This window comes from Nyctereutes procyonoides, unplaced genomic scaffold (genome assembly GCF_905146905.1).
Source record: "Nyctereutes procyonoides isolate TBG_1078 unplaced genomic scaffold, NYPRO_anot_genome, whole genome shotgun sequence".
In the NCBI taxonomy this organism is placed as follows: Eukaryota; Metazoa; Chordata; class Mammalia; order Carnivora; family Canidae; genus Nyctereutes; species Nyctereutes procyonoides.
The window spans coordinates 46,263,664-46,280,535 of NW_026575120.1; the positions used below are offsets into that span (position 1 = coordinate 46,263,664).

The 16,872-nt window shown below is 42.6% G+C and overlaps 1 protein-coding gene across 3 annotated transcripts in view; it reads left to right on the forward strand.

The window, feature by feature from the left end:
- Positions 1 to 344: 344 nt before the first annotated feature.
- AGPAT5 (1-acylglycerol-3-phosphate O-acyltransferase 5) overlaps positions 345 to 16,872 on the forward strand; it is a 57,985-nt gene continuing 41,457 nt past the window's right edge. For 2 of the 3 annotated variants that reach the window (XM_055335048.1, XM_055335050.1), the window contains exons 1-2: positions 345 to 610; positions 16,117 to 16,186. In XM_055335048.1, coding sequence (XP_055191023.1) covers positions 392 to 610; positions 16,117 to 16,186 — 289 coding nt within the window. In that variant the 5' untranslated portion in view covers positions 345 to 391. Of the gene's footprint in view, positions 611 to 16,116; positions 16,187 to 16,872 lie in introns of those variants that run through there. The other variant, XM_055335049.1, reaches the window with a different exon arrangement.

Below are 16,872 nucleotides of genomic sequence, written 5' to 3' on the forward strand. Positions count from 1 at the left end.
CCCGCCCCGTGGGGGGACCATGGCAACCGCAGGCCAATGGGGCGGCGTGTTGTTGCCGCGGAGCCCCGCCCCCCCGGCGGGGGCGCTGGGTGACGGGCGAGGGTCATGGGGTGTGAGCGCTGCTGAGCTCGGGAGCGTCGGCGGCCGCGGCCTCCCCTGCGCCTGCGCCCGCGCCCGGCCCGGCAGTCGCGGCCCGCGTGTCGTCCGGCGGCGGCGCGGCCCATGCGGCTGGGGGCGTCGCGGGTGCGGCGGGCGGCCCGGGGAGCGGAGGGGGCGGCGGCGGGGCCCGGGCCGGCCCGGTGATTGGCCGCGGCGGCGGGGAGCGGGCGGCGGGGAGCGGGCGGCGGGGAGCGGGCGGCGGGGGGCGGCGGCGGCCCGCGCGGCCGGGAGGATGCTGCTGTCCCTGGTGCTCCACATGTACTCGATGCGCTGCGTGCTGCCGGCCGCCGTGCTCCTGGGCTCGGCCCCCACCTACGTGCTGGCCTGGGGCGCCTGGCGGCTGCTGTCCGCCTTCCTGCCCGCGCGCCTCTACCAGGCGGTGGACGACCGGCTCTACTGCGTCTATCAGAGCATGGTGCTCTTCTTCTTCGAGAACTACACCGGCGTGCAGGTGAGCCACGGCCGCCCCGCGCCGCCCTGCCCCCTGCCCCTCCCGCCAGCCCCAGCTGCCCCCCAGCCCCACCTGCCTCCCCATCTCACCTGCCCCCTCCAGCCCCACCTGCCTCCCCATCTCACCTGCTCCCTCCAGCCCCACCTGCACCCCCATCTCACCTACCCCTCCAGCCCCACCTGCTCCCACCCCCACCTGCTCCCCCAGCCCCACCTGCTCCCCCATCTCACCTGCCCCTCCAGCCCCCTCCAGCCCCCCCCATCTCACCTGCCCCTCACCCCCAGCCCCACCTGCCCCCCATCTCCACCTGCCCCTCCAGCCCCACCTGCTTCCCCCCTCCGCCCCACCTGCCCCCCCATCTCCACCTGCCTCCCCCCAGCCCCACCCCCAGCAGGTCCCCGTTGGGCACCTTTCATCCTGCCCTCCCAGCCTCCCCGCCCCCATCCTCACCCGCCCCCCATCCCCACCTGCCCCCCATCTCCACCTGCCCCCCACAGCCTCACCCCCAGCAGGTCCCCGCTGGGCACCTTTCATCCCGCCCCCCGCCCCATTCCCGCACAGGGTACTTTAGGATCTGTCCGCTCTGCCCCGCAGATGTGGCGGGAGGACACGTGCCATCGTCCCATCCTCCCACCGAGAGGGCAGGTTCGCGACCTTGGTAGGGTTTGGTCCGGGATGCTCGCTGGCAGGTACCCCCGGTCACCGAGAAGCTGCGGTTCCCGTGTGGAGGCCACACGTGGGGTCCGCCCCCCCCCCCCCCCCCAATCTGGGAGCTCCGCTTAAGTAGGTGCAGATGAATGCGTAAGTAGGGCAAGCGGTTGACAAGCTTTTGGCGTCTGGTCTAAGCAGGATTGGTAGTGTTTGAAGTCAGAAGTGCGCTTTCAAAAACCGGAGACCTTCTCTTCAAACTATCGAATGTCACTGTCTGGACAAGAAGTACAACTTTGCTTTGGGTTCTTCCGCAGTAGAAGTGAAAGCTGGGCGAGGAAATGAATACATTTGTTACTGTAGAAGCCTTACTGTAGATAAAGTTCTTGCCAACCTCCAGGCTTGAATGTGTGGCTCTTTTTTTTTTTTTTTGGTCTGGTTACTTTCTGTTACTGTATCTGTAGAGATTGGATATGTAGATTAAATTTAAACAAAAACAAAAAAAAAAAGAAAAGAAAGAAAAAGAAAATGTAGAAGACCCCCTTCACTTTAGTTATTTGACAAAAATAGCCATTTCGAATTTTCCTTTTCCCAATTTGCAAAAAAAAAAATAAAATAAAAAGATAGCTGGATTCCTGGTTATTCCTTATCTCCAGTTAGTCCTCTCCTCCTCCCCCCCCCCTCCCCTTTTCTTTTCCTAGTGGGGTTGAGTTGAAGGGAATGAAATGCCATTGGATTTGTCTTTTTGTCTTTTTTCCCCCCTGAGCAGCTGTTTTCACCCTGTTGTCAACCAGCTACTATTTTCAGTTTGCAGTTGCACTGCTGTGGATCCCTGATGACTGAGTTTGCCCCAGTTGGAGGTTGTTTGGGGGAAGGGAAGTAGGAGAAGCCAGGGCCTACATTTAAACCAGTATCTGTAAGTGCTTCCTAGAAAAGAAAGATCACTCTTCCAGATGGTTGTTTCCTTTTGACTGACTTCTAAGAGGGGCTTCATTTAAGATTTTCAGGAATTCAGACCACTCCTTTTCTCCTGTGCTCTTACTTCACTGCGTTCGTCTAAATGTAGGGTTTTGTCATGATTAAATAATTTCACGTCCTGTGACAGCTGACCTGAGCTAGGATGCAGACAAAATATAGGACAAAGTGGGCGGGCTTCCTTTTAGAAAAATAATACTACCTCTGGTGGGTTATTTCATTTTTGTTCAAAGAATATAGCACGTCCCATGCAATATAACGTATAACATACACCAGCGAAGTACTATGTGTTGAGCAAGTTTTTTATTTTCGAAATGATTGTAAAATTCAGTGTTTCTAAATTGTATGTCTTGTACCCTGTTCATTGTAGACCTCCAACTTAATTATTGAGGTCTCAGCACATGGGTTTTTAAAAAATTCAATCTGTTGATGGTCAGTGAGCAATCAGTTCTAGAATTCCTAATAAATTTTAAAGAACACACACCAAGTAAAACTTTGAATTGTCCTTGAGGGCCATCAGATATCCCTTTACAAATGCATGAACGATGGTATCCTGTCACCTTATTCTTAGTTTTACTTACTAGTTTTCATCACTGACTTTGTCCGTGTAAAGTTCTGATTAACATTTTAGCCTTTTTTTAAAAAAAATTTTTATTTTGCTAGGGGACTTTTTTTTTCTATATTTGTTTATCACCTCTAATTTGCAAAGACCAGAGATGATCCTCAGCTTTGTTCTGTATAAAAGAATGTTGATTCATTTCTGAAGAAGTGTTAGCCATTTGAATGAAAGGAAGTTCACCATTAAATAATATACATTATAGAAGTATATTTAAATTAGAGTTTTTTCCATCCCCTCCCATCTGGCAACCACCAGTTTGATCTCTGTATTTATCGGCCTGTTCCTTTTTTTTTTTTCAGATAACACATATAAAGTGAAACTGTATGGTATTTGTCTGTCTTCCTTCACTTAGCATAATACCCTTTAGGTCCATCCATGTTGTCCCCAATGCCAGGATCATTCCTTTTTATGGCTGAGTAATATTCCTGTGTGTGTGTGTGTGTGTGTGTGTGTGTGTGTAGCACATGTTCTTTATCCACCAGTGGACATTTAGGTTGCTTCTGTGTCTTGGCTATTGGGAACAATGCTGCAATAAACATACGGTAACGTGCATATCTTTTTAATTAGTGTTTTTGTTTTATTTGGGTAAATACCCAATAGTGGAATTACTGGATCAGGTGGTATTTCTGTTTTTAATTTTTGAGGAACCTCCACAGTGGTTGCACCAATTTCTGTTCCCACTAACAGTGCAGGAAGGTTCTCTTCTCTATACATCCTCACCAAATATCTTTTTTGATACTAACCTACTAACCGTTCTGACAGGTGTAAGGTAATAACTTATTGTGGTTTTGATTTGCATTTGCCTGTTGATTAGTGAGTAGAATTTTTTAAATGCAGTTGTAATACTTTTTAAGTCTAGGTTTAAAAAAGAAATGGTTCATAGTAGGGCAACAAAATATTTTTTTATGTATAGAATTTTTAAGCTGAAGAGAAGTAGGAAGTTCGTGATCTGTGCTTGACAAGTAAACCTGTTCCAACAGGTACACTTGAATGTTCCATCAGATTCTAGGTAAATATCTGTTCTTCCTACCTCTACAACTTTATTTTCACGTGCATTTCTGACATGGGAGCATTTCAATCACTGTTGCTAAAATGACTTTATAATTTATCCCTTTAGGTTCTAGAATCTTATAAGTACTGAAACTCAACAGGGTACCTTCACCATTTACTTTGGAATAAGCGATAAGGATTTTAAAAGTTTCACATATCTCTCTTACCTTGACCCCTGACAACCAACACACACCTCTTTATTATTTTGGGGGGCACTGATTCAAATAATCGTACTTCTTTTCTGTTGCTGCCAAACAAATCACCTCAGATTTAGTGGCTTAAAACAAGATAAATTGATTCTTGCAATTTTCGAGGCCAGTGTCTGGAATCAAGGTGTTTGTGGGGCTGTACTCCCTCTTGAGGCTCTAGGGCAGAGTCTTTCCTTTTTGGCTCTTTGAGCTTCCTGTGGCTGTGGGCATTCCTTGACTTGTAGCCATGTAATTCCACAATCTGCCTCCATGCTCTCTTTGCCTCCCCCTCTTCTGACTGTGTCAGATCTCCCTCTGCCTTTCTTTTCTAAGGACACTTGTCATTGGGTTTAGGGCCCACCCAGATAATCCAGGATGAGCTCCAAAACTCAGAATCCTTAACCCAAGACCCTTTTCCCAAGTGAGGTCACATTTATAGGTTACACGCTTAAGACATAGACAGTCTTTTGTGGGGATCACTATTCAAACCCCACACATTAGTAACTTAACTCAATCCTGCTTATTCTTGGAGCTGGAGTGCAAGGAAAACCTGTAGGAAGCTAAAAAGAAAGTGGGGCATACTGGTAGAGGCAGCAGTGAGGACTCCAGCGGAAGGTTAGGGGGAACCAGATTTACCATAGTTCTATCCCAGGATGCTATCCTTAAGTGCTGAGATTCTTGTATAAACAATAATTGTATGTAATAGGGTAGGTAATGAAAACTCTTAACATGTGGTTTTGGAAGCTATTAAAAGTTAATGAATTTTTTTTTTCTAAATGTCAGAGTTCTTTTCTCATTTTCAGGAAAAAGTTCTGCTCTTTTCCTTCCTTCCAACAGAATGCACTAAAAGTTGATCATTGATATTTGTAGGACAAAAACATTTAGTATTAATAATACATGCTTTCTCATTAACACTAATAAATATTTTAGTCAATTGTTTTTCCTGCCTAAATCATTTTGTGACGCTTGGAATTTACTTTAAAATGTACTTCGCATTAATGGCCCTATTTTCTAATTTGCTCTTCCTCAAATGCTAATGTGATAGAACAACAAAATGTGGACTTTGAGAAAAGATAAATTTAGTTTTTCAACTGACCTACTTCAGGTATGAAATAGTTCAAAAAACACTGGAAATAAGATACAGAATTAAAGCCTAAGATTTTGATGGTTTTTTAATGTGTTCAGTTAGAATACTCTTAACTTCTCTAATAATTCATACATTTAATTGAAACATTGTTTCAAGTTCCTCAGGAACAACCAAGGCATTCATACCTGGAGACCATTTGTAACTGGTTCTTTCTGTAGCACTGTTTCATGAAACATAGTTCTAGACTCTTAGTTAAATTTGTATTCTGTATCTTGTAGCTAAAGGCAGCTAAACTTTTCCAATGAAACATGTTTATTTAAAAATGGGAGAAGATACCTTCAAGCCCACCTCCTTTTTTTTTTTTTTAACCACATCTGGATTCTGTCTGCATTTCTGCTAAAATGTTGCCCAGAGTTGAATGTCAGTAGTCCTAAAAAGGATATAAATACTTTGTATCCTTAATTTCCTTTTCCTCTGGTTATTTATCAACCATGTGAAGAAGACCTTAAAAGACCTTAAATTACTTCCTTCAGTTTAGCTGGAGCACAGCAGGGCCGGGCAGATTTGGTTGTGCTTCTGCGTGTGTGTGTGTGTGTGTGTGTGTGTGTGTGTGTTTAAGAATGACACCAGCTTTTCATAGAGGAAATTAAACATTTCCCAAATCAAATAGGATTGCAGTCTAACACATTTAAATCTGACTAGGGAATAGGCTTATAAGAAAATCTTAGAGAACTGTAATTAGAACCTTGTTTTCATACTTTCTATAAATAAAAATCCCTGATGGAGCAGGCAAGTTTTTTTTTTTTTTGGTTGCCTTGGTGTAGGATTCTTTTTAATGTCTTATTTTTCTATTTTAAATCACAGATACAATAAAACATTCAAACACTGCCAAAATATTTTGAGAAAATTAAAGGTCCCTCTGCCTACACACACCTCTCCCAGGTATGCAACAATTTGGTGTGTAACTATAGATTTCTTTTAAGAGCTTTTAAATAAATGTAAATTGCGGGAAGACTCCTCCGACAAATTAAATTCTCGGATGGGTTTTATAGTTACACCCACTATGTCTGTGACCTATGGGGACACCTCTGAGCTGTTATGATAGGGTAATAGAAATTTAATAGATAAAAATAGATAAATAGATAGAAAATTTCTAAATAGATAGAAAATTTAATCTATAGACATAATTTACTTTCCCTCTTTTGTGAATTTGTCCGAATTTGTGGAGCTGAATGAACTGAGAGTTGACTCTTCCTAAATGGAATTAGAAGTTAAGTTTTCCTTTAATATATTTTTTAAAGATTTTATTTATTCATGAGAGACAGAGAGAAAGAGAAAGGCAGAGGGAGAAGCAGGCTCCATGCCGGGAGCCCGATGTAGGACTGATCCTGGAGTCCCAGGATCAGGTCCTGGGCCGAGGGCAGGCGTTAAACCACTGAGCCACCCAGGGATCCCAATATTTTCTTATTTTATTGTGGTTTCTTAAACACGTTGATAATACAATCCACAACTAAGTAGTAACTTCTAAGGAATCCCTAGAAACTCCTGGTCATTGCTTCATTCATTCAGTATTGGCATATGCACCTCGTTCCAGATCCTTAGCTGGGCGCTAGGGGATACAGTGAGGTATACAGGATTCCCGCCCTTCCGGAGTTCACCTTCTAGTGAGACACAAATGATAGCAGGAAAATTAAAATGTACTGTGCTCTGTGAGATTGTTAGACTGGGGGTGGGGGGGTTGAGGACGTTTGTCCCGGCAAGTGACATTTGCATGGAGCTCAGAAGAAGGGCCGTGGAGGAGTTATAGTAACCCAGGGCAAGAGAATGTGGTCAGAGGAATGGGCAGAGTGGACATGGACAGAATGTAGATTCCCAGAGCTATTTTCGAAGTAGCTGAGAGGGCTTTGTGATTGGATGTGGAAGAAAAAGGAGCAGGAGGGGTTCATGACCAATTGGCGTTTAGTGAGAGCGGACCGTGTGCCAGGTGCTGTTCGGTCATGTCACCGATACAAGGTAGGCGCCATTCTTTCCGTTTTATGGATGACAGCTGAGGCAGTAGTTCACATTTGTAGTAGTTTCGGCAGGATTCAGTACAAGGCACCCTAGCTTCAAGATCTGTTGTCTGGGGACGTCAGGGTGGCTTAGTCGGTAAAGCATCTGCCTTCGGCTCAGGCCATGATCCCAGGGTCCTGGGATGGAGCCCCGCGTCGGGCTCCCTAGTAAGTGGGGAGCCTGCTCTCCCTGTCCCTCTGCCTCTGCTGCTCCCCCTGCTTGTGCTCTCCCCGCCCCGCCCCCCTCATCAAATAAATAAAATCCTAAAAAAAAAATTCCATTTTCTGAAGATGCTTTGCTAAGTGGTGTGGTCATGTTGGTTGAAATGAGATCCCTGCTGTCAGTTTATTCATACTAGGAAAAATACCAACAAACAATTCCGGTAGAAGATAATACTGAAATTGGAGTGTTTGTGTTTGTTAGCTTTGCGACCGAAAGATAAAATAACTTTGACTGTATTCTTCAAGAAGGCTGTATCAATTATTCTGAACTGCTTTGAAGCGGTTACTTCAAACAGAAGTGAGGGCGGTGGAATGTTTAGGAAAAGTCCGCCCTCAGTGGATAACTGAATGGAAATGAGAACTCTTAAGGGTGGCCTTCAAAGCTGTCCAGATTTTGCCCTGGCTAATTTTCCCATTTATTGGTTTCACTGTAGCCCAACTGCTGTTCCTCCCCAGCCCCCCAAGTCACCAGTGTATTTTCAGCCATGTGCCTTTGGACTGTTCTCTGTATACTTTGTTCCAGCCGAAGTCCCAGCCTTCCCTCACCCCCTCTGGGTGTTAGGGTCACCTAACACATGGAATTAACCTATGTAATATTAACATAACAGCATCTTTTAATGTCTATGTTGTCCCCTTTACGATTGTAACCTTTCAGAGATGGCAGTAAAGGAGAGCATGACTTAATTTTTCTATTTTAACAAAAGGGCCGAGGACTCTACAGGGGAGATTGGTCTGAGTTTCTGTGGAAATATAGGTGAATCTCATGTTTAGGGGGGGTGGGTTCTTGAATGAGCTTACTGATTGACAGGTTTTGATTCATTAGAGACTGTAGGTCTAGTGAGTCTAATTGATTCTTACCGTATTCTTTACTTAAACAGATAAAGGGGAAGGAAACACGAACTGTACCCCTCAGAAGTAAGACTGAGAATAAGGTCCGAGACCTTATAAAAGAGGGAGTTCTGAGACAGCCAGCAATATAGAGAAATCTTTATTTGCTTGTCAATAAAAACCTGTACTTATTGCTACTTTGGAACCTAGCAGTTCTCTAAGGCTTGTTTTGTTTCCTCTTTCTCTGTGGGAGCCAGCAATGTAAACCCCGAATGAGCAAGCGTTGCTTGGGTATTTTAGAGGACTGTCTGTGTGTAGAAGTGGAAGTGGCATTTGGAAGACAGCTTTATTTTGCCTGGTTTCCAGGTGGGAATTTCAGGAGCAAAAAGAAACTAGGTGCTCCTTTCCAGGCATCACCTAAAGTGCCAACCACATGCTAGGCACGCATGTTTTAGACTGAGAAAATAGTCTCTACCTCAAGTAACACACAGTTCAGCAGCATAGAAGGAAGTCGTTTAAAACGTGTATGAGATAAGTTCTAAGAGAAAGAACTGAATGCGGAGCCAGGGGCTACAGGAGGGCTGCAGCTGCCTCCTCGTGCTGGCTTCCCTGGAGGGCCTTCACAGGAGGGAGCCTGTGCGCTCCTGGGCTTGCATATTGCTTTGTTCCCCCAAGTCTTCATCTGTATTTCTGGAGGAAAATTTTTTATGTCTGTCTAATTTTTTTCACGAGTTTCTTTTCTCTTTAGTATCAGACTGAAAAAAAATCACATAACCTTCTGACATATGGGAAATTTTCTCATTTGAAGTTTGTATCTGGAATTTTTGCAGAAAATAGTTGTGTAACATTCGAAAGAGTTTTTTTTTTAATTATTGAGCTAACTTTTTTTTTTATGATAGTCACACACACAGAGAGAGAGAGAGAGAGAGAGAGAGAGAGAGGCAGAGGCAGAGACACAGGCAGAGGGAGAAGCAGGCTCCATGCAGGGAGCCCGACGTGGGATTCGATTCCGGGTCTTCAGGATCGCGCCCTGGGCCAAAGGCAGGCGCCAAACCGCTGCGCTACCCAGGGATCCCTCGAAAGAGTTTTGCACCTTGGTGTGAGAAACCTGAGTGTAACTCCTAGTTCTCCACCATAGTATGTGTTCACTTGAATAAGTCAGCATCTCAGCTCAAGGGTTCAGTGACTGGCACATTACCGGTGCTCAGCAAAACACCGTATAGAGAAGGACAGTGCAAGGAGACAAGCATGAAGAATGTGTAAGAAAGCTTTGGGGGCGCCTGGGTGGCTCAGTCAGTGGGTATCTGCCTTCGGATCAGGTCATGATCCTGGGGTCCTGGGATCCAGTCCCATGTCGGGCTCCCTGCTCAGCAAGAAGCCTGCTTCTCCTTCTCCCTCCACTACTCTCCCTGCTTACGTGTTCTCTCTCTCTCTATCTTTCTCTCTCTCGGTCAAATAGATAGATTTTTTAGAAAATATTTAAAAAAGGAGAAAGCTTTGTGATTTGTAAGGTTCCTTTTAAATGTTGCGTGATTATTATTTTAGCATACTGCCTATTAGACAAACGACTATGTCTCTACTTTGATCTTGGTTCAGAGGGCATTGTAATTTTCCTGTTCAGTGAAGTGTTGTTTGAGATTGGGCAGAAAAAGAGCATCGTGTTAGTATGCATTACAGTGGAAATCTTGTACTGTTTAACTTGTGATATATTTCACTGGCATAAAAATACATTTAAAAATCCATTTCAAATGATTACAAACATACAGTGTAAATTATATATGTAACCTTATTAAAAACAAACTCTTTATAGCTGCATTTGTGTGTAATCAGAGATTTTTTTTCTCTTACCGTTAATCACTTAACACAGTTGTTTGTTTTGTTTTTTTCCACTTAACACAGTTGTGAATAAAATCTCACCTTATTGGACAGTAATAACAACAACTAGCTTTTGGGGTGATGGTTACTATGTTCAAGGCATTGTGTGAAGTAGTTTAACTGGTCTCATTAATTAGGAGTAGTTGCTGTTAGGACATTGATTTTACATGTAGAGAAATAGATGTGGAGAGGTAAGGGACTTTTTTTTTTTTTTTTTTTTGCTTTAACCTGTGCTCTTAGTGACTATTGTATTGAGTGTAGGGGAAGAAAAACTACTCTTGTAGGTTCATAGCTGAGGTCTGCAAATTAAACTGACAAAAATCAGATAAACAACAGAAAAGACATAAACATTTTGCTCATGTTAATATTTTTCTATGCATTAGTGCCTCACAGAAAAGAAGTGAAAACCAAAAGAAGTGAATAGAATCAGCCTGGAGGGGGGCGGGGGCGGGGGCGGGTTATATATAATTCATTTTAACAAAGAGCAGTAACTTGTGGAAACATAACTAGACAGAGAAAGGGCTTTGTGCTGTTAAGGCTGGTAAACTGTGGGCAGGTCACTAGAGAATGGGTGATAGATAAGGATATCTCGTGCTATCTCTGGTCTTCCTTGCACTCCAGAAGGGAACACCTTTAGGAATGGGTATTAAGGTCACCCTTACAAAGGAAAGCTTACGCTTCAGACAGAAAGGGAGAGGCCAGAGAGGTCTTCCTGGGTCTGCTGTTTCTCACTTGCCTTCATCTCAAAATATCCTTATGCCAATGTGGCATATTTTCGGGTACAGCATACTCTGATCACCCTCAACAAAGTCTCTATTTAAGAGCAGTGAAAAAGTTTTTTAAAAAACATTTCATTTTGCATGCTGAAAGAAAATGGATATCGTTGAGGTAAATGAATCTATTTTTTTTTTCTGGCACCTGGTGGCTTAGTCAGTGAAGTGTCTGCCTTTGGTTCAGGTCGTGAGCCCAGGGTCCTGGGATCAAGCCCCGAGTTGGGCTCCCTGCTCAGCCGGGAGCCCGTGTCTCCCTCCCTCAGCCTGCCGCTCCCCCTCCTTGTGCTCTCCCTCTGTCAAATAAACAAATAAAATCTTTAAAAATCTATTTTTTCCACAAAAAAAAGAATATTGTACATTTTTGTTCTAGTGGTATTCTTTAGATGCTCTACTGTGTTAAACATGTGATTACTATAGATTCCATTTTACTACCTGTTTTAGGATACAAAAGAGTCTCTAGGTTGTTTGCATATCACGGGAGAAAATTTCAAAAAATATAAAGATATGGTCAAAATGAGGTGAAAGAAGTCACATGTATGTCCAGGCTGCCTTCTGAGGCAATTTTTGCATGTTAAACAAGTTTGCTTGACTAATGAGGAATAGTAACTAGAGGATCAGTTGCAATGAAGATAATTATTCAAAGACCATTTTTATTGTCTTCTTCTGAATTAATAAAAAGGAAACTTTTTTTTAATAGGGACTTTACATGAGCTTTTACAAAATGGATGAGGAATTATGATGAACCTAAAATTAAAGACTTAGGAAGAACAAAAAAGCCATGTTTTTCATGGGCCTTGTTTTGAAGGAACAAATAGATTACCTGCAGAAAACCTGATTAATGTGATTACAAACATACTAGAAGATTCACAGAATGCATTAAAAAGTCACTGGTACACTTAAAGTATTTTACTTAGGTTTATTCCAAAACCTTTTACTGCTGGAAATGACATAGCTTTATTTACTTGTGAAAAATAAAAGTGCAACTTAATGATTCAGTACACTTGTGCTGAAAACTGAGTGCTAGGCTCAGGGAGTAGAAAAATTATGAAGACCCTGCCACAGAGGAGCTTATGAACCCGAGGGGTAGGGAGATACGCACACAAACTCAACTTGTAGATGAGTGTACACAACACATGGTTGATGCTCCCATAGGAGTGTGAACAGGGTTTGTCCCAGAGCAAAGGCGGGGGTGTGTGATTAGTTCTGGGCTCTGGGTTAGAAGGCAGGAAGGCTTTAGAGAAGAGGTAAATACGTGCTGAGGATGAGCAGATGTAAGTTGATTACAGTGAGACTGTGCTGTAGGCTTATAGGTCATCCTATAATTGTCAGGGAGGAAGACCTTGCACTGCCCTGTGGTCCTTCTAGCTGGACTTAGAATAGAATTGCCATGAGACAGATTCACAGGGATAACCAAGTTTAATAGGTGTATGTATGGGGACTCCACACACATGAGATGTCCAGGACATTGAGTCAACAGGAAGCTCACGAGAGATAAGAAGGGGCGTCCTTAGGATACAACCAGGAGAAGGCTGTTAGCTGAAAGTGAAAGGAAGTGCCCTATTATGCAGATAAGTTTCTTAGGTAGAGGGGAGTCTGGTAAGAGCTCTCTTCCCGGTATAGGCTCTCCTTTTCAATGCAAATTTAGGCCTTTGAGAGCCAGGCAGAGAACTTTTCCTGCTGGGTTCTGATTACTTCTAACTTCATCTTTACGCCAAAGTGGCCCATCCAGGGGCAGCCTGCCTTGGCCCCTACAGAATCATTTAAGAATTTATATGTATGGGTATTCTGGAAGTTCTTAGGAGCTTTTTTTTTAATTTAGAAACTACAGCTATCTAATTAACCACGTATCTGTTAATAAGGTAATAAGAGTTATTAAGTATTTTGAGAATCAGCATTCTTAAAAGAATACAAATTTTTTCTTCCCCTCCATGATAATAAATTTAAAAACAAACTTTCCACTTGAATGAATGAAAGAAATTTGACAATTTAAAATTAGAATGAAATGCATTTTCTTTGCAACCTTGGGAATAAACCAAGTGAAGGACCTTAGAACTGTATATATTTGATACCTAAAATTGTAATTATGCATTCTTTGTGTTGGTTAATCAACATTTTTTCAAAATCATAATGATTTACAGCTATTACAGTAAGGTTTGTAGTTCATAGATTCATTTACTTTGCTTTTAGATCTTTTCAGGTTTTAATTATGAAGGTCTACTTTTTTCTAACTTCTTATTTCTGTTGAATTCCAACCAAGTTATAGTGGCAAATGAAAAAATCTAAATAGCCAATCAGGGATCCCTGGGTGGCGCAGCGGTTTAGCGCCTACTTGGCCCAGGGCGTGATCCTGGAGACCCGGGATCAAATCCCACATCGGGCTCCCGGTGCATGGAGCCTGCTTCTCCCTCTGCCTGTGTCTCTGCCTCTCTCTCTCTCTCTCTCTCTCTGTGTGTGTGTGTGTGACTATCATAAATAAATAAAAATAAAAATAAATTAAAAAAATAAATAGCCAATCTATCCAAATATTTACTTTAAGATACTAAATTAGGTTTTGTAAAATAAATAAATAAATAAATTATGTTTTGTGAAAGGCCTACCCTCTTTTTTCCCCCATCTTTTTGCGTTTTATTAGGAAATACCTTTTATTTCAGTGAGATACTATGCATATTGAATAATCTTTAAAAGTATGAAAGATGTATGTGTGTCTTTCCCTTTCAGTGGCTATGCATTAGGTGTTCTGTTATTTTTATCTTCACAGTGATCTAGCCATAGAACAGTTTTCTCTATCTGCTTTGCGCAATTAAATTCATTACTTACTTTCTCTACATACTGCCCACATTTAGGCAGCAGGCTTGAGCAGTTGAAAAGTGAGCAAGGCCAAGAGCCTACTGGGACCTTTGAGCTGAGTGGAAACAGGCTCATTAAACCACCCACCTGAAAATGGCCATGGGCCCTCACCTACCAAAGGGCTGCTTCCAACCTGGCACTGTTACCAAAAGAGGGACAATTGCATGTGTCCGCATGCCTCCACCCTGTAGCTACAACCCTTCACCCCTGCCTCCAGGCGGACAGTCTCTCCTTGGCCGTCCTGCCCATGCCTATCTTGCGGTATGTTCAATAAACTTCTATCTCCTACGCTCTGCCCTGGGCGATTTCTTTCACAGCCAGTGCTGCCGACCCCTACGCAGTTGGAATATGCATAACTGTAATCAAACTTAAAAAAATGCCTTTTAATAACCTGTTATCTGCCTTCAAAGGCTGCAGCCCGGCAGTCTATTAACAAGCTCAGAGCAAGGAAGGAAAAGGAGAGTCTCTCCTTGGATGGTTCAAGTGCTAGCTTCAGCTTGGGGGCAGGCAGGTCTCCAAAGAGTGGTGGACAGGTTGAATCAATTAGACTGAGACTTTAAATGCGAATATCCCATCCAGGGAACCTAAGCCAAAACACAGAAGGTTGTGTAGCTGCAGTACTGAAGCGCAGTGCGTTGTACCCAGTGCTCTGGAGGGAGAGTGGGGATCGTTCACAAGCAAGAACTCCCTTTTTAATCCTGCATGGATCAAGCGATTGGTTTAGGGTTTTGCCTTTTGGTTTTGTATTTTGGTACTGATAGACTTTGTTAATAAAAAAATGAGCGAGGATCTAGACACATACTACATCTTTAGCACTGTATAGTGTAAGATAATAGAGACCTCAGTCTGAGTCCCTGACCTCCGGAATGTTGTGTCATCTAGTTCCAGTTTTCTACAGAGATGCTGCATTAATGTCATTTTCTTTCTTCAGTTGTTAGGCTGTTAATGAAGAGTGTTGTGACCAGAAGATCTGATTGGACATCTAAAAACACAGATCCGAAAACCTTTAGTTAATTCATAGTCTTGCATAATCCGTGATGACAAGATACAGAAACTAAAATGCCCTGAATTAAAACAAAACACTGTTAACAGTCCTTTCTTTAAAATCCTTAAAATTATTCTTTCCTTGGGACGCCTGGATGGCTCAGTGGTTGAGCGTCTGCCTTTGGCTCAGGGCCTGATCCCTGATTCCCAGGATCGAGTCCCACATCGGGCTCCTTACATGGAGCCTGCTTCTCCTCCCTCTGCCTGTGTCTTGCCTCTCTCTATTCATTTATAAATAAATGAATAAATAAAATCTTTTTAAAAAGTCTTTCCTTTAAATAATTTGTATGAAGTATATAAGACACACAGAACTACAGACTCCTATAATGAATACCTGTGTACACACCATCCACTTTAAGAAATAAAACATGACTGCTAGAGTTGAAACCACCACGTGCCCCTCCCAAGACACATCCTCCCCCTATCCTACAGGTCACCTATATCCTGAACTTTCTCTGTATTTTTTTTTCTAATTGTATTTATTTTTTTAAGTAAGCTCTATGCCCAACATGGGGCTTGAACTTACAGCCCTGAGCCAGCCAGATGCCTCAGGGAACTTTCTCTGTTCTTTACAGAGATATAGAGAGTCCTGTTCATGAGCCATGTTTCCCTATTACTTACAAAATAAAGTTTTAATCTTCAATTTGGTATTCAAAAGTCTTTTCCCATTCTGGTCCAGATCTCCCTGGGGTCTCCTTGCTCCAGCTCACCAACTCTGCATGCAGCCGTGGTTTGACTGTGATCCTGCTGGGGGTACCTCCACGGGCCTCAGACACTTCCACTTCCATCTCTTTGTCCACCTCTTCATGAACATCCTTCCTTCATCTCACCTGCTGAAACCACACCTAATGGATACTGCTTCTGCTCTGCCCTTGACAGTTTTTTAATATAAAGTGTGCCTTATTTTCGTAATGTGAAAATGTGTTAGGTCTTATACGGTTACTGTTTACATGGCTGTCTCTTCCACTGCACTGTGGGGTTTTTGAAGGAAAATGCATCTTACAGAAAGAGCTTCAGATATTGTAAGCAGTCAGTAAATAAATGCTTGTCGTATTTTTCTCATGAGGATGTTGGTCATTCTGTTTCACTTATAATCATCAGCCTGCCCTGAACTTAACTACTTTATAAACATGCGCCATTGATGGTCTCTGATGCTTCTGAGAGAAATCTCATTTTTGTTAATCATGGATGGAAATATTCATGGTATTGTCAATTTTTTGACATCGTCCTATTTTGTTTGTTACAATAGTGCATGTTTTGAAATGTTAAAATAATGTTTCTTTTTGTTTTATCTTTTAGATATTGCTATATGGAGATTTGCCAAAAAATAAAGAAAATATAATATATTTAGCAAATCATCAAAGCACAGGTTTGTATTTCATTTGCATGAAACTTAGGTTTTCTACAGAAGGTAGATGGGCATTCAAAGTAATGTTTTTATTTAAATGAAATTTGGGGGGGTATTGTTAAAACATGAATTTTCAGTGCTGGTATTAAATCATGACCTGGTATTTTTGTAATTTTACTTTTATGGAAAGTCAGGAAGAGTAAACCTACAAATTTCCCAAATGTACCTTTTTCCCCCAATGGGTGAAAAAGAGCCATTGTCTTTATTTTGTTTCTTGTAGAGTTCTTTAAATGAATTATGCATTCTTTTTGTGAGTTCTGTTTCTGAAAGTAAAATTAGGTCAAAGTGTATACACATTTTACTTTTCTGATTGTTAAGCAGGAAAGTTGTGCTCATGACTACTCCTTGCCTACAGGCAGTGTCAGTCTCTAATGTCTGCAGTCCCTTTTGCTTCATCAAATGTTTTGGTTTAATTATAGCTTGCTGTTCTGTCAGAAGACTCACAGAAGACTCTGGTCTTCAATTATAGTGCAGTCTATACTTTAAGGCACTTTTTTTTTAATTTATTTATTTTTATGATAGTCACAGAGAGAGAGAGAGAGGCAGAGAAACAGGCAGAAGGAGAAGCAGGCTCCATGCACCGGGAGCCCGATATGGGATTCGATCCCGGGTCTCCAGGATCGCGCCCTGGGCCAAAGGCAGGCGCC